The sequence below is a fragment of the Centruroides vittatus genome, unplaced genomic scaffold, assembly GCF_030686945.1.
Source record: "Centruroides vittatus isolate TY-2023 unplaced genomic scaffold, ASM3068694v2 scaffold_944, whole genome shotgun sequence".
In the NCBI taxonomy this organism is placed as follows: Eukaryota; Metazoa; Arthropoda; class Arachnida; order Scorpiones; family Buthidae; genus Centruroides; species Centruroides vittatus.
This window is the reverse complement of record NW_027122722.1, coordinates 90,846-103,006: the sequence shown is the minus strand read 5'-3', so window position 1 is coordinate 103,006 and position 12,161 is coordinate 90,846. Positions and strand designations below refer to the sequence as shown.

Genomic DNA, 12,161 nt, shown 5'->3' with positions numbered 1-12,161 from the left:
CATTAAGCGGGATCTTACTGTGTATATATATATATATATATATTTATTTATATTCATTCTAAATATCAGAGGTCAAAGAGAGTTTCTGTGACAATAATTTCTTCACATTAGCCAATTTTAGAACTTGACCAAATACATGTTTAGTTCAGAAGATTAGATTAAATATATTCATATACATTCCTTGGAATATATTTAAATATATTACAGCCAGTGGTGATATTCAGCGGGTTCGCACAGGTTCGGCTGAACCCATTGTTAAAATTTTCAGTTTCCCAAACCTTGTTAAACACACGGAACATTTCTCAGTGGTTTTGTTTTTTTTAAAAAATATATTAAAATATATGTATTATACTCTGTAATACTACTAAACTAGAGCCTTATACCCTGTTTGCACCAAGCATTTCAATCTAGATTGTGACCAATATAGATATGTGTGGTTAGGGACTATGTCTTGGTGTGATCTCTCTCGACCGTTTCAATCTCGACCGAAATGAGGTTTAATTGCGATCGATTCAAGAGAGTTCTTGAAACTAGATCCAGTCATAAGAAAGATCCCACAATCCCACGCGTGTGAGATAATACAAGATGGCCGTGGAAGCGTGTCGGGCTATGGACAGCGAAATAAAAAGGATATTGTATTTCGAGAGATGATGACATCTGTCTATTATCTCAGCATCCCCTATTCAGTGTGAAAAATCTCTCTGCCAAAGAAAAGAAAAGAAAAGAAAAAAAAAAAAAAAAAAAGGTCAACAGCACTAATATACTATTGTTACCTGGTCTCGTTATGTTCCAAATACCCACTGATTATTAGATATATCACAAGAAAAGGTATTGTATGTATTTCTAGCCAAAACTTCCATTTCGTTTGTCAGTGATTGTCAGGGAAAAATTTTCTGCTAGCGAACCCTTTGAACTATTTCGAATATCACCACTGATTACAACCCTCTTTTTGTTTCTCTCTCTACTTATGTTTCGCATTTCATGACATGCTTTCTTCAGTTAATACAAAAAATAAAGTTCAGTAAATCAGGATTTCATCACTGGCCAACTTCATCAGACAGATTAGCAAACAATATAAGTATTTTCAACATTAGTTAGATCAAACCCTCATGATCCAATGAATTTATACAAGAATGGGTTAATATAAGCATAAATTTCTCTACACAGAAAGGCCTTTTGTTATACTAGCACATAAGAAAATTTGTTAAAATAAACGAAAGCAGATGAATAAATGCAAATAAATATTACATCCTAAAATTTTTGTATTCGATAATTCAGTTCAAACATAGTCAATTTTCCATTGTTGCCATCTAAGCAATGCTTAACGTCACATTAAAATTAAATGTGTTACAAAAAGTATGTAACTAAATCAAATAACACATAAATCAATATTTCAGCTGTTATTATTAATCAGTATGCTTACCTTCATGTACTGGTTGTCCGAATTGACGGATAATAAAACTGCCATAGTCTTTTCAGATATGTTAATAGCTGAAAAAATTTTATTATATATTAAGAAGCTTCTAAACAAATTGTATTGTTCACAATTTTTTTTATTTTAAATAATAGTTGCTATTAATTATTACCTGAAGGTTTCTGATTTCCATCTTTAGATATGACTTGATATAATCTAAGATCTGTCCCAAATGTGATAAACCTAACAAATAGAACAGAGTTAACTTTTATAAAATTAATTATAATTTCCAATAGTTCAATGGAATTTGAATATTTAACCAAAATTAAATATTCATATTCTTAAATATTTTATCATTATTATTTTAACTGACTGTTTTGATTGGGGTCGTATTGCCCAAACATCTATCAATCAAATGGCTTTTGAAATATTAACAAAGGAAGAATAGTTGCCGTTTTTAAATTACTGTATGCTGATAAGATAGTACCTATGACTATATTCAGGATTAGGTTAATCTATAGGACATGTTCTGTTGTAGTCCGAATGTTTAAGTAATGCCTACAGAATATTTTGAATTTGCTCTTTGTTCAAATTAGAACTATTGTGATCTGACAATGAGGCAAAATCTGCTAAAATTGCAGCTCTAAATGAGGCAAGTTGAGACCATATCAGAGTTGCAGATCATACCCATAGGAATGAAAAGAAGTCAAAAGGAACTGATAATCTACATATCAACCTTTGCAAGATAGAGCCTCCCCAAAATAGACCTATCTGGAATTTTGAAATCTTCAAAAATGGGACAATATTTAAAAGTGAAATAATTCAAAACTTTCTCAAAACAAGGCTAAAAATCAACTGATTTTCAGTTTACTAGAGAGGGTTAAAAGCCCATAAAATGAAAAATGCCATTGCACCACTTCCTTGGCAGAATTGAAATCAGGCTGACATTCTGTTAAGCCCATTGTGTGTTTACACGCTGATTTCAGGAGGCCATATCTTACAAAGGGTCATATGTAGACCATTGGTTCCTTTGGCTTTTTTTATTCCTAGGGGTGTGGTCTACAGCTCTATTTAGGTCTGAGCTGCAATTTTACCCAAAATGTTTCAAAAAATATTTAATCTCAATCTAATATTCAGACTTCTAAATATTTTAGTACAGTATTTTCATTCCAACCAATTATTCATAGAAACTATTAAAATTGGCAGAATATAGCATTCAATGCTGGTGGATGAATGCTATAAAGTAATTCCAAATCTATGAATTTTAAGAATTAATTTTCTGCAATTTAATGTTGTGCTTATCTGAAACTATTAGTTCAGAATTCTGATTTAGCCTATAGTTACAACATTATAACACAAGAAAATTACAGTAGAGCGTTGATAAGTGGAATGCCCGGAAAGTGGAACGATTTTCAGTCGGACTGTGTCGTGCTGAATCGAATGTTTTTGATACTAAATTTACTTCTAAAGTATAATTTTCATGTTTTTTTATATTCTTTAATATATTTATTTTGTTTGTACAAAATGCAAAAATAATTTTTAACGATACAATAGCCTCGATTATTATAAAAATTTTCGTTAGGCTTAAAATCGATGAAAATTCAACACGAAGCGACACGCAACGGAGAAAAATTTCAACATCGGACAGGTTAATGTATTTTTTCGTACAAAGTCGGAAACTGGAACAAATCATTAACTGGAAGGACCCCAGTCCCCAATTGGTTCCACTTATCGACGCTCTACTGTAATTTTCTCTAGTTTATTATATTAAATATATATATATATATATTACCTGTCTTCTTGATTTGGAGACCACAAAACATCCAATTTTAAACTGCTCATGATTATCTTAAAAAAAGTAAAAGTAAAATTACTTTAATAATGGATTTGCATTTATAAAATTAATAAAATATTACAAATTACAATAAAAAAATCTATTAAATATATTTTAAAAATAGAATTTATGTATTTAAATTAATAAAATAATCAACAATATATGTATTAACTCGGCGTGAGTGAGGTCGGGTATGTCATATCCAAGAAATTTTTAAACACAGATTATTTAATGTTATTGTTGCCATGCAAATCCCATCATCACAGTAGCTGGAGGTAAGAGAGTGGGGCGAGGTGCAGTGTTGAGTTTAGTGTCGCACTGGCGTCAGTGGGAGATACACATGCGCAAAGGTGGCTGGGGTACATCACACCCGACCTCGTAGTCAGTATTACATTTTTGAGTTGACAGTAAGTTTATGAGTTACAGTTATTTATAGTATTCTTAGATTTCTCAAGATGTCTTATGAAGAAAATGAACGTCAGCTACAAGAATTATTAGAAAACTGTTCAAGTGCTAGTTCCTGTGACTCTAAGAGAGAAGAAGAGATTGACAACGTTTCTCAGAAAAGTGAAGAAAGCAATTCAAAGCAGGAGGGTATTTTGGATGATTACTTATTATAATACAACTAAAGCTGGTGTCGATGTCGCAGATAAACTGAGTGCCACTTATGATGTTTAGTGCAACAGCAAATGGCCTATGATGATTTTTTACAGTATACTCAATATGGCTGTCATAAATGGTAACATAATCTATAGAAAAAATAACATAGGTGACAAAACATGCATGAAGTGCTGAGACTTCATTCATAATTTCAGTGTGAATCTGATAAATGATAGTCTTTACATTAGACAACAAAATGTACATCTTCCAAGGGAAACTCGAAAGAGGATTGCTGATCAACTGGGAGAACCTTCATCACCAGTTCCCCCCCCCCAAAAAAATGGCTGGTAAATATGTCAGGTGTGGTGACTGTACTAAAAAAAAAAATAGGAAAACAAAACATTGCTGTTTGAAGTGTGAGAAGCCAATATATATGGAGCATGCGATTTTTATGTGCAGAGATTGTGCTGATTTGTAGGTGTAATGTTGGTGCTGTGCTAATTGATCTCATAAGACCTTTTAGTTTTTTTTTCTATTTTTATAATTAGAAGATACTATAGTTATGTTGATTAACCAAAGAAGTTGTAATTTTGTTAGAATTTTATACAAAAAAAATGTTAAACTACCAAAACTTGTACTTTTTCAAAGAAAATATAGACACTTTGTTATTTCAATAAAATAACACTTTTCAATCTTAAACATAGTATTTTATTTACCCATCTTGTTGAATGGATACTATTATTATTATCCCAAGTAAAAAAAATACTTAATACATAATTATAGTATCAAAAATTTGGCATCAAAGTTTCAGGTATCTCCTACCCGCCTCGTAGCTGGTGTAACAATTTCTCATCTCATTCAAGCCGGGTTAAGACTATAAAAATGTTTGAAAATAACTTACGTTTAAGCACGTAACAGCCAAAGAATGTGATATGTTTGAGTTTTGGGCATGACAATTATCTCCAGTCAAAACAACACCGAAGTAAGAATGGGTTTAAAAGCCATCGAATCACCATAAAGAGTGAGAGAAATGCAAAGATGACATAAACAAAAACTGAAAGAAAAACAAACAATTAGAATCAATGCAAGCATTTTATGTTGTGCATTAAATATATACAGTCTTCCAAAATGAATTCTACCATTTAAGATTACTGTAATTATGTTAATTATTAACTGAGAAGTATATGAAGTATACTAATTGATAGGGTAACTGTCACAGTTTCATCTTCCCTCTGCGTTCGAACATCTTGTTGGCTACTACTTCTAAGAAGTGCCATAAATAAAATCATCATCATCATCGGATGCTTAAATATACTCAAATATTTAGTAATACCAAGTGTTAAGTAATACCATATAATTAAGTTATCCCTATTTAACAAAGTTTATAGAGACTTAACAGTCCAAAATAGCAGTTCAACTGAATTTGGTACAGTGACTTCTTGGAACACACAGAAAACATTCCCATAAAAAAGTTAGTATTAAAACTTGCCACTATGGTACTTTCAGTACTGTGAGTGATAAACATTTCATCTGTACAAGACACTTGTGCTACATACAGACCTTAGTGATGCAGGGGATACGGTCTCTGTTCTGAAGATGTAAAATCTGAAGGTTACAAACAGCATGTTCAACAGTTGACCGTAACTGATCCTCTTTGTATTGCACTGCAGGTGATAAGTGTCAATCATTTGAGGATGTCAAATTTGAAGCACATCCTTGATAAACCACGCTTTTTAAATGCGGTTTATTGTAGACACTCCAAAATTTCATGTTTTCTAATGCTCAAAATTTTCCAAACATTTCCAAAAATTAATTTGTTTTATTGTGGCTCACAATGCCAAAATTGACCCTGTGTTAAGTTTCAGTAATAATTCTTCTTTTAAGGAAATATCTTTCGCATGTCCTGAGATATTACCATATCAGATTTGGACTGATATTTCTCTAGATGGCATGAAATAGGGTACTTTAATTACAATCACCTTGTATACCTTATGGAGACTGTATACTATAAAATATACATTCATAATACTCAGTAAATATATTTTTAAACACAGTTTGTAAAATATTTTATTTAAAAAATGCAGAAATGTAGTAAATGAAATAATTAAATAAATAATGTTCATTTTTGTCCTTTTATTACTAATATAATAAAAAACAGAATGGTGACATTAAATTAAATATCTGGCGAATTGATTTACTTCTCTTTGCTATGTAAGACGAGTGTTAGATTTTTTTTTCTTTGGCATTTGCTCCTTTCTTAATGAGTATCTTGCAAATACTCATTAAGAAAAAAGGTAATGGGACATTTAGAAACAGTGGAATGTTCCAACTATCCCTTATATCTTTTGGTGATCTGACTTTACATCTTAAATAAAAAATAGTCTTGCATCTTTCTATTTGATTTAATCTATTTCTGCACACTCATGCAAAATAATTTATATATATATATATACCTACATATACATACACATACGTACGTACACATAGGTCATTTGATACCTAAGCAATTAAAAAATTATATACAGTAGATTTCTGCTGATTATTAGTATCATTTTCTATTATTGTATAAATTTGGCATTTTGGTATATATTACATTCAGCTGATAGAAAACAGCTTTTATAAACCAGTTATGACATAAAAGCAGGGTGTCTAATTCATATTTTTCAAAAGTAATGGTATGGAGGAACATCTAGGGAAAGACATGCTGCTGGGTCCCATTTAGTCCCCTCTCATACAAGAAACCAAAGTGTATAGAATATGATTTGGAGGCATCAATTAAATTGACAAATTCAGAACTATGTTATTAACAAGTGGAGACTACAATATTGCACTAGTAATTGAAGCTGTAGAACTGCATTGCAACATATATCTTTGAATGTTTCTGAAGAGAGAAGGATTATCTTGTTCTTCATTAAAGAGTAGCTAAGTTGACTAAAAAGGAACGGAACTGACAAAAATAAACCCTGAAACTGGCTTGGATTTAGTTTTTAAAGGGCCTATGACCAATAGGAACCAAGCTAGTGTGTCTGAACAGATGAGCCCTTATTTAGTCTGATCTCTTCCAAAATCATGTAGATCTGAACTGAAACATTTTCATATTTTATTGATAATTACCTGAGTGACTGACTAAGAACATTTTTAACATTTTCCATTAGGAAAGTTTTTAATTGAAAGATATATTGAATTTTCTTTCCCCCTCTCTCTCTCTTAAAAAAGTTCATTATCGTAGTTGAATGTACAGAGTAAACTGGCACAGAGTTCTGTTTTTTGCATTTCAGAAATAAAATGAAAGCATTTAACTAAAGTTAACAATATTTATAACAAAGAATAGCGGAACTCAGTGATAAATAAAACAATAATAGTTTCCAGTACTACAACAAATTATATTAAACAAATTTCATTGAAACATTGGTGATCAATTATGCAGCACAAGCCCACAAAAGAAATTCTCCTGCAGTGTAGTAGCTTGATAACATTTTCTTGTATTGTACAGATACAGTCTTGGACTTGTGTAATATTTGATATAAACACAACATTATTTCAAGTTATGGCTGGTCAACAACAAAGTAAGGCCAAAATAAAATATACATTAGAAAAGTTCAGATTACCAAAGTTGAAGACAAGTTGATGTATGACAAAGAATTCGTAACAAATGCTACATGGGCTACAAGTCTTAAAAACAAAAATAAAGTACTGGCATTACAGCAATCAGCTCCAGAACAAAAAAGAAAGACCTTTGGATTATTTGAATTTTGAAAAGATTGATGCTGCTGTTTTAACTTAGTTGAAGAAAGTAAGATTGCAAAATGTTCCAGTTAATGGTTCAACAGAAGAGTATGGTATTTTGTGAAGTGTTAAACGTTAAAATCTTTTTAGGATGGCTTTTCAAGTTCAGGAACAGATATAGAATAGTATGGAAGTGAGTGTACAGAAAAGAAGCAAGTGCCAACCTGGAAACTGCACACAAATGGACTGAAACAAAAAAACAGTATTCGAAATTTCCTCCTGAAAATGTCTTTAACATGTTCATTGCCAGTATAAAAATTGATTTCCCTACCAATATGCCAAAAATGTTTTTTATTTGTTTTAAATTATAATATCTATGTTAAAAATGTCAAAGGAATTTTTGGTGCTGCTGTTTCCCTGAAAAAATAGGGATGACACTCAAATGTCTATGAGCATCCACAGCATTTATGATAGTGAAAAGTTTCATAATTAGACTGCAATTTGAAAAAATTGTAGACCTATAAATTCCCACTGTTGTCCATCTGTCTCTGTCCATTATAACATTATAATGGAAAAAGACAGATTGACTTCAGGCGTTATAATGGTACCATCTGGTAACTGTTATAATGCCTGAAGAACTTGGAAGTAGTTGGAAAATGTTTGCATTTGTTATTTATTTTTTTCTATTTAACACTGGTTATTGGTTCCATGTATGTTGTTAACTGTATCCTGGTGTGGTGTGTTGTCTTTCCTTTATCTTGAGAACAGAGTTAGATAAAATCCAAAATCAGATATGGAAACCTTATGGGAAGGAGGCTCTGATTAACTATATATGAACTTCTAATGCAAAGCAAAAGTCATGTTATTTCAATTCAAAACTTTTCCCATGAAAGCGGTTAATAGGTGACTGGCACGACTCTATTGTTAAAGGAAAAGTACAATGTGCAAGCCATTACTAATTTGAGGTGGAGAGCATATATTTTAAATTAAATAAATTAAAACTTGCAGCCTGGCATTGTGACAATGTCACAGTAAATAATTGCTCGTTATTAAAAGCTGTTTTTTGTGTAAAATTAACATTGTGTAAGATTTATGATTAACATATATAAATAATATTTTTTGGTTTATTGTTAAGATATTTTGACAAATTCAAGACTGGGATATTTTACTAATTACTCTCCGACAAAACTACAACATTTAAAAAAGAAGCTTGTGTTAGCAACAAGCATTCAAACTTACATCTGTCTATTTTGTTATGTTGCAACAGCACAGGAACAAAACACTAAAACCTTTAGTGCTTGGAAGTACAATTATCTATGATGCTTTAAAAATGTTTCAAGCTTGCTATGTTATTATGTCCACAATCAGAAAACACATATGACAAAAGAAATATTTTTGGAATGACTCACTAATTTAAACAAGAACATTTTTATTTTGGTTGATAACTGTACTGTGTATATAACAAATGTTTGTCTCGGCAACATTACTGTGGAATCTTTGCCACCAAACTGTACTTCCCAAACCAGCTTATGATAAAGGAATTAGAAAATTTCAGTTTATTTTATAGAGAAAAAACTATTCTAATGCAGCTCAGGCTAGGAATAAATGAATTAGTCAACATCTGGCAGCTGTTGAAATGATAGCTGGTGCACAATGGGATGTAAAATAGGATTCTATTTGCCATTACTAGGGTGAATCACCAATAATAATAGTAAGTGGTGATGAAATAAAATATGTGGAGGAAAGCAAAAATGGATTTTGGTAAAAAACCTGTAATGCATTAAATGTGACTGATAAATCCTCTGATGATTATGTGGATTGTTATAATGATGCCATCACAGCACCAGAATCATTTCAGGAAATTGTTGATTCTGTTTGAGGCACAAGTCAAGATAGGAAGAAAAAATAAACTGTGGAAAGATAAGCCAGTCACATTGAAGAAAGCACTGGAAAAATCTCAACAAATTAAAATTTGTGTATTCACAGTGCAAAAGAGGCATTAAAGTCAGACTAGATGACATTGTCTCTAGTCTTAATGTCATTGTCTATATCAGACTAGATGACATTGAAAAGTTTCTGCAGCATGCAGCATGCAGCACTTAACACGTGTACAACTCAAACAAAACTACAAATTCTGTACTATTAGAATTTAAACTTTGTTTTCAGTTTTTTAAATCTATAATTTGGTTGTGTTTTTTGTGTAATGCTTCAATAAATGATTAATAGGTTTATTCATCTTTGTTTTGTATGTGGACTTCATATTTAGCTATTCAAATTATTTGAAGATAATTTAAATATATACATTTTTGATTATAACAAACTTTCAATTTAACAAATATTTTTGGGATTGCCTCAAGTTTTTCATAATGAGATTCCACCATACGTAACTTCTAACCGGGACTAAGAAATTGGAATTTCTTTTTGCCGAATTCAACTGTACAGTCAATATTTTCAAATTGGCAACTCCGACATCAGCTCAGTAGAATATATATAATCCACCATTTCATCATGGACATTTAATTCATTACATTAATTTAATAATTAGTAATGCACCGGTGGTCTAATGATAATCAGAGAATTGTAGCTACAGGGTTTTTACTTTATTCAAAAGACAGAAAAGTAGAAAAATTTACAATGTCCTATATATATATCCAAGTTTCAACGTCTTAGGTTTATCCAGTCCCAAGATATAATGCAAAACAGACACAAACAATTTTGTAAGGGGTTACCTTTACATTATGGGGTCATGGCATACCAAAAGTCAAAAAATCGAAAAAACTGGGGGAGTCAAAATTTGACTGACCACTGCACTTTCTCTACATTATATTCTACAACAACCAATAAAGTCAAAATAATTACAAAATATCGAGTCGGCTAAGGAATTGGAATAGGCAAATCTTTTGTCACCATCCACTCCTTAACCGTTTTAACTACGAATCACCGAGTCCCCAGCCATACTTTTAACTAGACACAAAAGGATTTCACAGATACTCTACAGCAGTGGCTGTCAAAGTATGGTCTACATGCACCAGACTGTCTGCAGACTGACCTGATTATTTTACTAAAATTAAAATCTTTGCTCTTTAGCCAGACGAAACAACACTTTCACACATCACATATGTGAGAGCCGAGTTTGGAGAAAAATTTGTTATCAAAGAAAGATTTTAGGAAAAATTATTTTAAATTATTGTAATATTTTGTTGTTCAAACCAAGATATATTTTTTTGAAAAATTACTGATTAACTCGGCAATTAAACTGTTTTCCACGAATGTAGTTCCTTGTTGGGAATGACACATCAAGTGTGTCACTTTGACTCAACGGGTGAAACGTGTTGATTGGACCCAAAATACTAAACTTCAAGTGAAATAATGGGAAAAACCCAGGAGAGACCCCCCCGTATAAAAAGGAGGGGATGATGACGATCGGGCTTTTTCGTCATCGGTTGCGAACCCTTCAGTGTGTGCGTCCCACCATCGTCACTCCTTAACCCTACATCAGAATTGTACCTGAACCCAACCTGAATTTGTACCTGAAACCAACCTGAATTTGTACCTGAAACCAACCTGAATTTGTACCTGAACACAACTTGGATTAACACTACAACTCAAGCATTTGAACTCTCTTCATACTAGCTCCTGAACTCAACCTCAGCAAAGATCCGTCATCAAGGACCCACTCGGACTCTAGGTATTCGTCGTTGCACGAAAGTTTTGTAAACTCTCTCTCAAACTGCTAAGATTTCTCTTAACTCATTATTAACTGTAGTGATAAGCCACCCTGTAAATAGCTTTCATAAATAAATGGGTATTTGTTAAATGAATAACCTTGTGGAGTGTACTTCTTCCGGATCTCTCCCTCCGTCTCCATTCCAACCCTAAGCTCCTCATATGTGACCGCTCGCACGAGAACAAAATTTGCGGCCAACTCAGTTTCTGAGTCTGTCCGAAAAGACACAGTGGTGTCATCCTGACACAGTGCCAATGAGGTACCAACCCTGCAGTCGCACATATCTGTTATGTTAGTTTGCTGGATAGGTGAAATATTATGGCACACGTCTAAGATATATTTACGGGATAAGAAACGAACGGGGCGAGGGTTGTTGGCGGTTCATCCGTAACTCGGTTTAAGCGGCCTGCGGATCAAGTAACTTTGAGAATCACTGCACTACAGCACATTAAATATTCCCTTCATCACAATATTCCTCTTCCTTACATAAATACAATTACCTCATGATGATATCAAAAATAAATCAAAGGTAAACATCAGATCAGCTGACATCCTCATAACTCATTTGGCAAATAATATATTCATTATAATCACATGACTTGAAACTCAATTTATTCATGCTTAATTTTTAAAAGGCAAAATATAATTTATTAAAAATGAAAGAAAGGATCACCACAAATCACGTGACTCGAATGGACTTTCACTTTCATTCTGTAACTGGATTTTAAATAACTAATTTAAACAAAAAAATACAAATGTGAGTTAAGAGAAAGTTTGAAATAAATTTCCGTTCAAAATTCTCTAAATATTTCCTTAAATGTAACAATCAATGGAGAAAAATTACCTTTTAATTTAAAAGC

The 12,161-nt window shown here is 32.1% G+C and overlaps 1 protein-coding gene across 1 annotated transcript in view; it reads right to left on the bottom strand.

Moving 5' to 3' along the window:
• mio (GATOR complex protein mio) overlaps positions 1-12,161 on the bottom strand; it is a 34,596-nt gene extending 22,435 nt beyond the window's left edge. The window contains exons 1-5 of the mRNA XM_067288955.1: positions 12,146-12,161; positions 4,750-4,902; positions 3,207-3,262; positions 1,587-1,657; positions 1,424-1,491 (exon numbers count right to left, since the gene is read on the bottom strand). Coding sequence (XP_067145056.1) covers positions 1,424-1,491; positions 1,587-1,657; positions 3,207-3,256 — 189 coding nt within the window. The 5' untranslated portion in view covers positions 3,257-3,262; positions 4,750-4,902; positions 12,146-12,161. The remainder of the gene's footprint in view (positions 1-1,423; positions 1,492-1,586; positions 1,658-3,206; positions 3,263-4,749; positions 4,903-12,145) is intronic.